This window comes from Gorilla gorilla, chromosome 5, assembly GCF_029281585.2.
Source record: "Gorilla gorilla gorilla isolate KB3781 chromosome 5, NHGRI_mGorGor1-v2.1_pri, whole genome shotgun sequence".
NCBI classification, from domain to species: Eukaryota; Metazoa; Chordata; class Mammalia; order Primates; family Hominidae; genus Gorilla; species Gorilla gorilla.
Genome location: NC_073229.2, coordinates 88,226,426 through 88,239,924, shown reverse-complemented (window position 1 = coordinate 88,239,924; position 13,499 = coordinate 88,226,426). Strand labels below are relative to the sequence as shown.

The window sequence follows — 13,499 nt, the reverse complement described above, 5'->3', positions numbered from 1 at the left end:
CTTGCTTAAGTCTCTAATCTGAGCTGTGTGGAGATAGTGACACCTTTTATTAAGAGGAAGATTTAATAGGAGAAAATTTGGGGTAGAAACTAGGAATCTGCATTTGGCCATAGCAAATTTGAAATGGTAATTGACCTATTTTTATATTTCATTATATTTCATGTATTTTTATATTGACCACTTGATGTTTGTTTTATTGAGCTTTAATGTCCTCAAGAGAATACTTTTTCTTGTGTACTCGTCTTTTTAAAATTTGACGAGTTGTGGTTAGAGCAACAACCTACTTGTTCCCAATTTTTGAATTTTTCAAATTTTATTTTTGACACAACTTAGGCACATTCCCTTATTGTTTAGCATTGCCATTTCTATATCAACCTACCTACAATACAAACCTACCTACACATACATATTTATATATATATATTTAAATTCTCAAAAATGATTATATCTTAGTAATATATAATGCTCTCAAATTTTATCTTTCCATTTAATGATATGTCTGAGATACCAATCCAAATTAGCATATTTTGTTTTCAAAGGTTGCAAATATTCTATTATATGAATGTACCATAATATTTCACCCTCAGAAGGCACTGTAGTTACTATGTGTTTTAATTTGTTGTGTTAATATTTATACAGAAATGGAAGTCCTTGTACAAATACATCAGTGGATTCTATAAAGAGGATCCATAGGATAAATCCCTTGCAAAATTGGCCCTAATCAAAAGGAAATCAAGTGTTTAATTTTAATAATTCTTATCAAAGCCCTCTCTATAAAGGTTGATGTTCAGAATGCAGGGCTTCCCAAACACTGGAGAGTTCTGCATATCATAACATGTTTTAGTATTTACCAGTCTGATTAGAAAATCTGTCCTATTTTGCTATGATTTTTATGTGTTTAATTCATGAATTGCACTTTTTTTGCAAAGTTACTGGTCATTTACCTTTTTGTTTTCCTAATAACAACCTATTTTTGGTAATTTTTCTACAATAAATAACATATTTTTAACACTAATTTTATAATTAGCACAAAAGAAAATAAGATATCAACACTTCCTTTTCCTTTGCACCACACCCTTCCCCTGACCCCCCCAAAAAACAACTTGGCAATCTATTGCTTTCTAATGGCCATTGTTTGAAAGCTCATTGGGATGTTCTTAGGAAAGTGTCGCTTCTGATGCATTGGAAGTAGTCCAAAATTTCTGAAATGCCAGGCGTTTTGGTTTTAAATTTATTTCCAAGTTTTAATATTCTGGTTTATTTTTATTTATATTTTCATCAAATACTATGTAAATATTCCTATAATAATGCAATTATTTCTTATAGAATAACTATAGTGTCTTCTGAGGGTCAAATATTACAGTGCGTTTCCATTTCTAACTCATCCTGCCACCTATATATAACTACTTTAAGATGTTTAACTATTTTTGTGTTTTCATTTATCTCAATATTTCCAAATAAAATATTTTACATTTATTACTTAATAAAAAAGCACATTTAAACATTATTCATTGATGTCATCCTATGGAAGAGAAGTATTTACATTTCTTACACTGCTCCTTACCCCAAAACACACACACACACGCACACACACACACAGACACACAGATAAACACACCAAGCCATTATATCATTCTCCCAATATAAAATTAGGTTAATTTTGTAATAAATTAACATTCATTTTATATAATTATGTGTTTAGTGATATCATTTGTAGCTGAAAGAGGTCGTATGCATTTACTTTTACAGAACATGTTTGTTTTCCTGGCAGTTTTTAATCACTATATTTTTAGTTTTGTTTACTTATTCTAAGCACCCAGTCATCATTACTTCCCCATGTCCCTCAGTATGCAAAATACATTGGATATTCTCTCAGCCTCAGTCTTTTTGTCCTTAGAAATGCCTCTTCTGAATGGGTAGATCCACAGGCTCACTTCATAGTGTTTTCTGGGATGACTCTTCACCTTCATCCTGGGAAGCTTTACCGCCTGTCTTCTGGTTTGGATCCTCAGTTTCCTAAATTCCTCATCTTTTCCTTACTTGACTTCCTATTTTAAGCGAAGTATATTATTTTTAGGTTAGACCTCTTAGAACTAAAAATGTTCACATATTGTAGATCTGAAAACTATTTTTTTCTACCTTTTTCTTATTACTTTGAGGGCAGTAGTCTTAAGTTTTGGAGTTTTTTTCAGAAGTTTAACATGCATCTCTTCTTTGTATTTCCTCTGAATTTTCTCCCCACCTTCCAAATGACTTTGGTCTCTGGCTGTGAAGTTAGAGAATTTCTTAACTTACATGCTTATGCTTGGCTCTCCACTTATATTGAAAAATAAATCACCAAAAAATATGGTTTGAAATTCCATGTATTCATTGTGAGTGGTTTTCTAGTGACTTTATTGCACTGTGATCAAAGAGACCTGGCTGATTTGTTTAAGAACTCTCTAATTCTCTCAGAGTCTGTATTCTTTTACCTACATCCACTCAGTGACAGTCAGGGGAAGTGGCCTGACCACCCACATTTTTAGAGCAGAATAGGGAAAAATACCTTGTTACCTTTGTTTTGGGAGTAGATTTTTACTTAATTTCTCCTCTGTAGTATTGCACCACATCCCTGGGCTCTGTGTATTGCTCAAGAATGGAACAGGCGGCCGGGCGCGGTGGCTCACGCCTGTAATCCCAGCACTTTGGGAGGCCAAGGCGGGCGAATCACGAGGTCAGGAGATCGAGACCATCCTGGCCAACACGGTGAAACCCCGACTCTACCAAAAACACAAAAAAACTTAGCCGGGCGTGGTGGCGGGCCCCTGTAGTCCCAGCTACTCGGGAGGCTGAGGCAGGAGAATGGCGTGAACCTGGGAGGCGGAGCTTGCAGTGAGCTGAGATCGCGCCACTGTACTCCAGCCTGGGCGACAGAGCGAGACTCTGTCTCAAAAAAAAAAAAAAAAAGAATGGAACAGGCTGTTCACACAGATAAAAGAGAGAATTCAGGAGTTTAACTGTGTGCTCATAAAGCTTTCAACCAATTCTTTGATTTTCAGCTTTACCATGGACCCACCCTCAGGAATGACTGATGAGTACAATGCCTGTCTTTCGAGTATTCGGCTTATTTAGTGGCTTCCCCTCTGCTACCAACTTAGTTTGGTGGTTCTAGTCTTTCCTGATCCTTTGCATTTTAAATAATTTTTGTTAGGATGTTAGACATTGTAAATACTTCATTGAAAGTCTAGATTTGGGGCTGGGCGTGGTAACTCATGCCTGTAATCCGAGCACTTTGGGAGGCCGAGGCGGGCAGATCACGAGGTCAGGAGATCGAGACCATCCTGGCTAACACGGTGAAACCCCGTCTCTACCAAAGATGTAAGAAATTAGATCTTAGGCATCGCGTCATAGAGGAACTACATCATCCAGAACCCTCGCGCCCTGCGTCGTGCTGGCACTTTTACCGGCCGGGCCTTAGAGCGCAGCCTGTAGCCGGGCGCCATCTTTGACGCTGGCAGTCTTGGTTTTCTGCTAGTGCTGCTGCTGCTGGGAGGACGACGGACGGCAGCGGCCAAGCGAGAAGAAAGACGTGGCAGCAAGCGGGAGTCGGGGATAGTGTCATCGGTTCGGGTCCCACTACTTTGGAGCTTGTCTCAAACTCCACATACAGAAAGCCACCGACCTCATTCCGGTATCGTACACCCATTCCCCACCCTCATTACACTCCCACCCCTGGCCCTCAGCGTGGGAGTCAAGAGCAACAGGGACACTTCCGTACTCCTTGTAGGATTGGTGAAACCGTAATGAAGGACACCCCTAAACTCCCATAATCGGTGCGGATTCCTGTGGGGAAGGCCTATATTGTTGACATCTTCCAGGCCTTGGTTCTGGACCTTGAGAAGGAGGCTGTGGAACTAGAGATAGCGATGCTTTTTAGGATTTGGGGATATTCCCTGCCCAAAAAATTCCTGGAAAATTGACTAGTATTAAGTGTGAAGAAATCTTGAAGACCAGAAATTGGATCTTACTGAAAAACTAATGTTTTTCTGTTTTTCAGATTATATTGTTCAGCTATGGAAGATGGATTTTTTTTTCATGATCCTTTGACTCTCAAGTTCATCTTTAAATGAACTTTTTTTTGTTTTTGTTTTTTGTTTTTTGTTTTGTTTTGTTTTTGAGGAGATAACTAACCCTAGCTGTCTCCAGTCTGACAGAGGTTATTGGAATGGACTTAATCTCCCAGTAGTTGGGAGATGTTTTAAAAACACATGCTGTGTTTGAATTGTGGCTGAGAGGTTTTCTTGGCAATGTGAGGAGGAAAATTTTTTCTGCCTCATTATTATTAATTCATGGATTGAGTGTTGGTTCCACCTACAGGCGTAATAGATTGGAACTCAGTGAAGACACAGACGTTCCTGTTGAGAGCAACCAGCTAATGATTACAGTTTAAAGACAATTTCTGTGATCAAGTTGTCATTTGGAAGATTAAACCCATTTCACGAGGACTTGGAGCCTGGTCCTTGCTTTGAGGAAGCAGTGGCTTGTTTCAAGAAGCCACTTCTGATCTAAGAATCTACCCAGCATGCCTAATCAAGGAGAAGACTGCTATTTTTTTTTCTATTCTACATGTACCAAAGGTGACAGCTGCCCATTCCGTCACTGTGAAGCTGCACTAGGAAATGAAACTGTTTGCACATTATGGCAAGAAGGGCGCTGTTTTCGACAGGTGTGCAGGTTTCGGCACATGGACATTGATAAAAAACGCAGTGAAATTCCTTGTTATTGGGAAAATCAGCCAACAGGATGTCAAAAATTAAACTGCGCTTTCCGTCACAATAGAGGACGATATGTTGATGGCCTTTTCCTACCTCCGAGCAAAACTGTGTTGCCCACTGTGCCTGAGTCACCAGAAGAGGAAGTGAAGGCTAGCCAACTTTCAGTTCAGCAGAACAAATTGTCTGTCCAGTCCAATCCTTCCCCTCAGCTGCGGAGCGTTCTGAAAGTAGAAAGTTCCGAAAATGTTCCTAGCCCCAACCATCCACCAGTTGTAATTAATGCTGCAGATGATGATGAAGATGATGATGATCAGTTTTCTGAGGAAGGTGATGAAACCAAAACACCTACCCTGCAACCAACTCCTGAAGTTCACGGTGGATTACGAGTGACTTCTGTCCGGAAACCTGCAGTCAATACAAAGCAAGGTGAATGTCTGCATTTTGGAATAAAAACTCTTGAGGAAATTAAGTCAAAGAAAATGAAGGAAAAATCTAAGAAGCAAGGTGAAGGTTCTTCAGGAGTTTCCAGTCTTTTACTCCACCCTGAGCCTGCTCCAGGTCCTGAAAAAGAAAATGTCAGGACTGTGGTGAGGACAGTAACTCTCTCCACCAAACAAGGAGAAGAACCCTTGGTTAGACTGGGTCTTACTGAGAGACTGGGGAAACGAAAATTTTCGGCAGGCGTTGACAGTGATCCTCCATTAAAGCGTAGCCTGGCACAGAGGCTAGGGAAGAAAGTTGAAGCTCCAGAAACTAACACTGACGAAACACCAAAGAAAGCTCAAGTTTCCAAGTCTCTTAAGGAGCGATTAGGCATGTCAGCTGATCCAAATAATGAGGACGCAACAGATAAAGTTAATAAAGTTGGTGAGATCCATGTGGAGACATTAGAAGAAATGCTTCTTGAAAGAGCCAGTCAGAAACATGGGGAATCGCAAACTAAACTCAAGACAGAAGGACCTTCAAAAACTGATGATTCTACTTCAGGAGCAAGAAGCTCCTCCACTATCCGTATCAAAACCTTCTCTGAGGTCCTGGCTGAAGAAGAACATAGGCAGCAGGAAGCAGAGAGACAAAAAAGCAAAAAGGATACAACTTGCATGAAGCTAAAGACTGATAGTGAAATTAGAAAAACAGTAGTTTGGCCACCCATTGTTGCCAGCAAAGGACAATCAGAGGAGCCTGCAGGTAAAACAAAGTCCATGCAGGAGGTGCACATGAAGACGCCGGAAGAAATTAAACTGGAGAAGGCACCGAGGGTGCAGCAGAGCTCTGAGAGCAGCACCAGCTCCACGTCTCAACATGAGGCCACTCCAGGGGCAAGGTTGCTGCTGCGAATCACCAACAGAACATGGAGGAAAGAAGAGAAGAAACTTCAGCGAGGAAATGAAGTTGATTTTCAGAGCAGTATTAGAATAGAAGCTACAGAGGCTTCAGTTGAGGCCACAGGATTTGACGTCACTAAAACTCAAGTCAAGAGATGTGAGATCATGAGAGAGATGCGCATGCAGAAACAGCAGGAGAGGGAAGAATCAGTCTTGACACCTCTTCAGGGAGATGTAGCCTCTTGCAATACCCAAGTGGCAGAGAAACCAGTGCTCACTGCTGTGCCAGGAATCACATGGCACCTGACCAAGCAGCTTCCCACAAAGTCATCCCAGAAGGTGGAGGTAGAAACCTCAGGGATTGGAAACTCATTATTGAATGTGAAATGGGCAGCACAGACCTTGGAAAAAACGGGTGAAGCTCAACCCAAAGTGAATGTGAAGCAATCTGTGGTTAAAGTTGTGTCATCCCCCAAATTGGCCCCAAAACGTAAGGCAGTGGAGATGCACCCTGCTGTCACTGCCGCTGTGAAGCCACTGAGCTCCAGCAGCGTCCTACAGGAACCCCCAGCCAAAAAGGCAGCTGTGGATGCTGTTGTCCTGCTTGTCTCTGAGGACAAATCAGTCACTGTGCCTGAAGCAGAAAATCCTAGAGACAGTCTTTTTCTTTATTTTTTTTTATTTTTTATTTTTTCTTTCTTTCTTTTTTTAATATACTCTAAGTTTTAGGGTACATGTGCACATTGTGCAGGTTAGTTACATATGTATACATGTGCCATGCTGGTGCGCTGCACCCAGTAACTCGTCATCTAGCATTAGGTATATCTCCCAATGCTATCCCTCCCCCCTCCCCCCACCCCACCACAGTCCCCAGAGTGTGATATTCCCCTTCCTGTGTCCATGTGATCTCATTGTTCAATTCCCACCTATGAGTGAGAATATGCGGTGTTTGGTTAGAGACAGTCTTGTGCTGCCTCCAACCCAGTCCTCTTCAGATTCCTCACCCCCGGAGGTGTCTGGCCCTTCCTCATCCCAAATGAGCATGAAAACTCGCCGACTCAGCTCTGCCTCAACAGGAAAGCCCCCACTCTCTGTGGAGGATGATTTTGAGAAACTAACGTGGGAGATTTCAGGAGGCAAATTGGAAGCTGAGGTTGACCTGGATCCTGGGAAAGATGAAGATGACCTTCCACTTGAGCTATGAGAAATGATTGATAGCTGAAGGTGGTAGTGAGGACACTTTAAAAAAAAATCGCCAAAAAACTGGACTTAGTTTCATCTATTGTAACATTTACCTGAGATGATCATTTCTTTAGTCTAGAATTTGCCCCAAATCAGAAGTATACCTCTGAATTATCTGTATGTGTCCTGGATTCCTTGGGGTCAGATTTTTAAAGTTACTTTATAACCATTTTGTCCATTTGATGCCATTGTTTATCATCTTTTGAGAAAAAAGTTCTGTCATACCCTTCTCTCCACAAAAAAGAGACTGAGAGGGAGATCAAGTGAAAGGGTGCAAGCAAACTTAGTGACTCCTTGAGGTGTTTGTCAGTTTTGGCTTTTTTCTCCTTTGTTGTATTTTTTATGTATTGTCTTGATGTACTTAATATTACCTGAGTTTGAAATGGATGAAGACAGCTGCTACCATTAAGGACCAAATTTTATGCTACCACTAAACAAAAATACCCACTCAGTCTGTGTTAAATTGTATGTCTTTTTAAAGGTATTTAGAGATTCAAGTAAGCTTTAAAGAGGGCTGAGCAGCTCAGGAAGCCTGTAATGTGGGCATAACTCTTTGGACCTGATCTTGATGCTTCTGCTGCTCTGTTGGCCTCTGAAGAGCAATATCTAATTTATTATTACTGTCATTTTTTAAAAGGCTTTAAAGTGCCTCAGGGGTCCCCTGAAACTAATTTTCTATTTCTGGGATTCCCTGGATTCATTATATGAGATGGTGACATGATTAGAGGAATTCTTTTTTAGTATGAAAATTGTCCCTTTTCTTCTTCAGTACTTGCCTCCTTGCTGGCACTGAATTAACACAGGGACAAAATTTGGTTAATTTTTTATTTCTAATTCTCCCAACAAACCCCTGTTGCCCAGTATTTATGTGGTGGCCTTTAACCACCTGAGGGAAAAAATGAGCTTATTCAAGCTGCCAATATTTATCTATGGGCTGTAGCAGTACACTGAATTGTACTGTGCCAGGGATATTGAGATGCTCTGGGGGTGTATTGTATACCTGCCAGTTTTCTTCATTTCTGAATTGAGTTTTCCTTTCTTGATGTCGGTTTCCTTCATATCACCTCAAGGTTTAGATTTGTGAAGGAATAAGCATGATGGAAATAATAGTCTTGAAAGGAGATATGTTGTATATAATCAGAAGGAAGAGGAAGGAAGGACTTACCCATTTTGATATTTTGCTGTAGGTGGCCAGTTTTGTTTCTCATAGGGAAATCTGACCCACCTGCCATGTTGGCTCCTGAGGAACTGCTGTCGTAAGCGGCTCATCAAGAGTTGAACTTCACGTAGCCTTGTTGGGAATATGGAAAAGGAAGAAAGCCACAGGACTGCCCATTCAGTCTTGTTAAGATTGGGATGATTCTGCACAAGCAAAAATGACTTGAAATTTATGTATCGACACACCTCTACCAATCCATCTTCAGCTGACTGAATGTTGTATGATAGCCCTTCTCCAAAGCAGGGGTAGAATGTTCAGGTTTCACCACGGATTTTCTACTTATTTCGCTTTTGGAATCAGCTTACAGATTCCAGGTCCCTTTTGTATATATTCTTTATTCTTCTGCTTTTTTAAAAAAAATAAACTTGTATTAGTCAATGTTTCGTGTTCCGCATTATTTGAACCATTTGCCCTTACAGAAAGAGAAATACTTGTTTGTGTTTTAAATAAAACTGATGTAGGAAAAAAAAGAAAGAAAGAAAGAAATTAGCCAGGCGTGGTGGTGGGTGCCTGTAGTCCCAGCTACTTGGGAGGCTGAGGCAGGAGAATGGCGTGAACCTGGGAGGCGGAGGTTGCAGTGAGCTGAGATCGTGCCACTGCACTCCAGCCTGGGCAGCAGAACAAGAGTCCGTCTCAAAAAAAAAAAAAAAAAAAAAAAAAAAGAAAGTCTAGATTTTGTAGTCTTCCTCTGGAAAGCCGAATTTTGTTTTGCCAGGGAGTTAAGTTACTTACCATTCAACCTGATCCTTTTTAAGCGTATTTTTAAGTTTGGGAGTATGCGTCTAGAGTAAGTTTTTCTTTAGGGCTAATTTAATTATCCTTTTGAAGCACGCCTCTTCAGGAGGCTCGAGGAAATATTCAGGGTGGTCAGCAATGCCTCCATTCTGGCTGGCTGCAACTCAACCCCCAGCTCACAAATCCCAGTAGCTGCTTTTGCCTGGCCTCATAGAGTTTCATTTCATGCATATGTAGCCTAATATTCAATGAAGGACTCAGGATAGCTGCCTGTATAGATTTCTGGAGTTCTTTCTCTCTGTGCCTCACATTTCAGCTCTTTTAGCTCCTTTAACTCTGATCTCTGTCTATTAAATTCACTAAGTTGGATCTGCCTTGTCATGGTTCCTCCTCTCTTACTGCAGTCTTGGAAGTGCCTACATCCAGAAAGCCATGTTGGTTATAGGGCTTACCTCATTTCTTTTCCTGTTCTGAAGACTCACACTTCTGTGCTGTGTCTGTTTTCTAACATCTGAAAACAGCTGTCTCATGTATTTTGTCCAATTTCCTAGCTGTTTACAGCAGAAAGACAGATTTGGTACCAGTTATTCTATCACATTGAGAAGTGACAGTCCCTAAACTTGCTCTAAACATGTTTAGATTTAATGTGAACAACTAATGTTTCCATTTTCAGTTTCTCTTAGCAGTTTTCAGGAGCTTCAATCCGTAAATTCTCAAATACATCCATAAATCACTTGGAATATCTTAATGCATTGTATGAAAGCTAATTCCTCCTCTGTACCCATCATCACCACTGTTCCTTTAAATTGTGGGATATGTTTTTCTGAGACTGTGGCTTTAGCGTGTACGAGAAAAATTCAGTTGTTATCCCCTCATTTTGGGGAGTAAAAATCATAAGAACGAGGAGCATTATAGTATCTAATCTTGTCCAACAAAAACCTAGGTAACTTTGGAAGTTTTCTTCTCTCTCCCCCACTCTCCCACTTCTATGTGTGTATAAGTGTGTTTATTGAATAAAGAGCCTTTTATTTTTATTTATTTATTTATTTGAGATGATGTCTCACTGTCATCCAGGCTGGAGTGCAGTGGTGTGATCTCAGCTCACCGCAGCCTCCACCTCCCGGGTTCAAGCGATTCTTCTGCCTCAGCCTCCCTAGCAGTTGGGACAGACTACAGGCACATCCCACCACATCCAGCTAATTTTTTGTATTTTTATTAGAGACAGGGTTTCACTTGTTGGCCAGGCTGGTCTTGAACTCCTGACCTCAGGTGATCCACCTGCCTTGGCCTCCCAAAGTGCTAGAATTACAGGCGTGAGCCACTGCCTCAGGCTGAATAAAGAGCCTTTTAGATAATGTCTTGCCTGACAAGTTTAAAACAACTTTCTTACCAGGTATGCCATAATAAAAATCTCCAAGAAATTTTCCTTAGGCTACATCTCAATGGGCCATTTAATACTATATCAATAAACTTTATTACATAATAAGATCTTGGTGTTTATCAGAAAGGGATTTGAGCCAGGGTGTTTTAAGTTGATTAGTATCTTGAGTGAGAAAGATCTCTGTTTTCATTAGCCTTCTCAGAAAAAAATTCCCCCTATTTATCAGGAATGCAAATGTTTCAGATTGAAGTGGGTACCCAGACATAGCTCAACATTGCACAAACAGGTGCCAAGGGGAATCTGTTTCCTTTTCTGTCTAACTCCAACTCCTTTGAATTTTTTTGACAGGTACTTAGAAAAACTGAGATTGACAAAGTGATACAGTTTGAGTTATATGTTGCCATAGAAAGAGGCAAGTTGGCAAATATTTTGGTAAATCATTTCAAGATAGCTTTGAGGAGGTCCTCAAAGCTTAGTATTATACATAGAGCAAGAGGATTATAAGAAGTATGAAGAGAAAATTTCTTCTGATTTTCTAAGGAAGATATTGTTTAAGATCCAAGACTAGAAAACCAGTTGAATAATGTAATAGTAGTGCTTGGGCGAATCAAACCTTTTGGTGTGTTAAGTTTAAATTCTCAGGAGGATCGGGAAATCCATGGAACCAGATGGCTCCTAATTGTTTACAAGGAGGAAAAAGTCATGCAGAGGTTGAGAATTGCATGGTATTAAAACCTATAGGGTTAAAAAAATTAGAAAAAAACTAGTGTGGAGTTTGGAGTATTTCAACTGGTAATCAAATACAGAATGTTATGAGATAGCTGATGAGATATTCTTTCGTCAGATTTCCTCAAATAAATAAAGGCTGTTGATGGTTCCATCAAGACGGTTTTGCGTGTAGGGAAATAATTAGCCTGTGTTTTATTTCCGTTAACATATGTTCGTAATTGCACCCATACACTTCCTTAGAAGGGGAAAGTTTGCAGGCCTCTGAAATGACATTTGTACTTCCATAGCAGAATTCAAAACCAACACTATAGAAAGCATCTATAGCTGCCTTAAAGAAAAAAATTGGTGAATCAGCCAAGGGTGATGGGAAACATGGGGCCTGATAGACTTGTCATATCTTGTTACAAATGTTCTCAAAAAAGCATTATTCATGTGCCTCTGGTTCCTATGACTAGATATCAGATATCACCAAGTCTCTGTCACTGAGGAGCTTATAGCTTAAAAGGGGGACTTTTAAATAAGTAAACACACTAGTAGACATTAATCAGCTCACCAACCCCAAAATATTGGAGCATTAGGAAGAACTGAATTCGAATCTTCGCTCTGGTACTTAAAGTGTGATTATGGGAATGTGTTTTAATTTTAATGAACATCAGTTCCCATCTCAGTTAATAGCAACCAAGCTTCCCGGTAAAAATTCTATGGTTATCCTTTATGTATCTTTCCCCTTGCCTCTTACTGCCAATTTAGCAGCACGTCCAATTGATCCTACTTTCAAACAGACGTGACTACTTCTTTCCCTTTCACAGTGACATCCAAGGCCCCAACATCTATTGCCTAGACAATTGGCCTCCAGTCTACTTCTACTTTTGTCTTCCTCCCCTTGATCCCTGTTCAATTTTTCTTGGTTGAATAGCCATATTGATCCTTTCAGGATGCATTGGATCACAATACTATCTTGCTCTAACCCCTTCAGGTCCCTCCCATTGCACTGGACTATACAAACTCTTGGCTGGGCGTGGTGGCTCATGCCTGTAATCCCAGCACTTTGAGAGGCCAAGGTAGACAGATCACTTGAGGTCAGGAGTTCGAGACCAGGCCGGCCAACATGGTGAAACCTCATCTCTACTAAAAATACAAAAATTAGTCAGGCAAGGTGGCATGTGCCTGTAATCCCAGGTACTCGGGAGGCTGAGGCAGGAGAATTGCTTGAACCCAGGAGGCAGAGGTTGCAGTGAGCCGAGATCATGACACTGCACTCCAGCCTGGGTGATGGAGTGAGACTCTGTCTAAATCTATCTATCTATCTATCTATCTATCTATCTATCTATCTATCTATCTATAGATATACATATATGTGGGATTAGTGGTGACCAGCTTCCAAGATGACCCTCAATGATCCTGCCTGCCTCCGAGTACCCACACTCTTGTGAAGTTCCCTCCCTCACACACTATGCCAGGGTTAGTCTGTTTGACTAACCCTGGTTAGTCAAAAACAAAAACAAGGAAATAAAAAAACCCAAACTCTTCAGTATGTCCTTCAAGGCTCCATGTGACCTTGCCGTGTCTACCTCTTCTGCCTCATCTGAACCTTAGCTCTTTCCACACCCTTCTCATTCTGCTACAGTCATCTAGTTCTTACTGTTCTATGAGCAGCTCATTTGCTAAGCTCATTTCTTCTCCAAGGAGTGGCTCCATTTCTCGAGCGATTCCCATTTCCACTGGCTGGTTTATCATTATCATATAAGCTCCATGTCTAACTCAAGTGTTACCACTTCAAATGGGTTTTCACCATCCTAGCTAAAATAGCAGCCACTGTCTCTCTTGCTCTGTTTTATATCTTCATGGCAATATTGCCAACTGAAATTTTATTATTATTATTTTAAAATATTATGTATTTCTTACTAGAAGGTTAGTTCTGTAATGACCAACTTTTCCTGTCGTGTTCACTATTGTTTTCCAAGCGCATAATCGATACCCATTAAATATCTGTCAAATGAATACATAATTTTTAATGGGGATGATAAATAAAATATTATTTTTTGAGGAGGGAATAAAAGAACATACGTATATCTATAAATACTACGCTTGATCTTAGCCAAAAGGCCGAGAAG

At 40.4% G+C, this 13,499-nt stretch overlaps 1 protein-coding gene across 1 annotated transcript; it reads left to right on the top strand.

Moving 5' to 3' along the window:
* The first annotated feature begins 3,796 nt into the window (after nucleotides 1–3,796).
* Nucleotides 3,797–8,918, top strand: LOC129534074 (zinc finger CCCH domain-containing protein 11C-like). The gene is made up of 2 exons (XM_055389785.2): nucleotides 3,797–3,971; nucleotides 4,357–8,918. The coding sequence occupies exon 2, from the start codon at nucleotides 4,562–4,564 to the stop codon at nucleotides 6,806–6,808; it is 2,247 nt and encodes a 748-aa protein (XP_055245760.1). The 5' UTR covers nucleotides 3,797–3,971; nucleotides 4,357–4,561; the 3' UTR covers nucleotides 6,809–8,918.
* The last annotated feature ends 4,581 nt before the right edge of the window (nucleotides 8,919–13,499 follow it).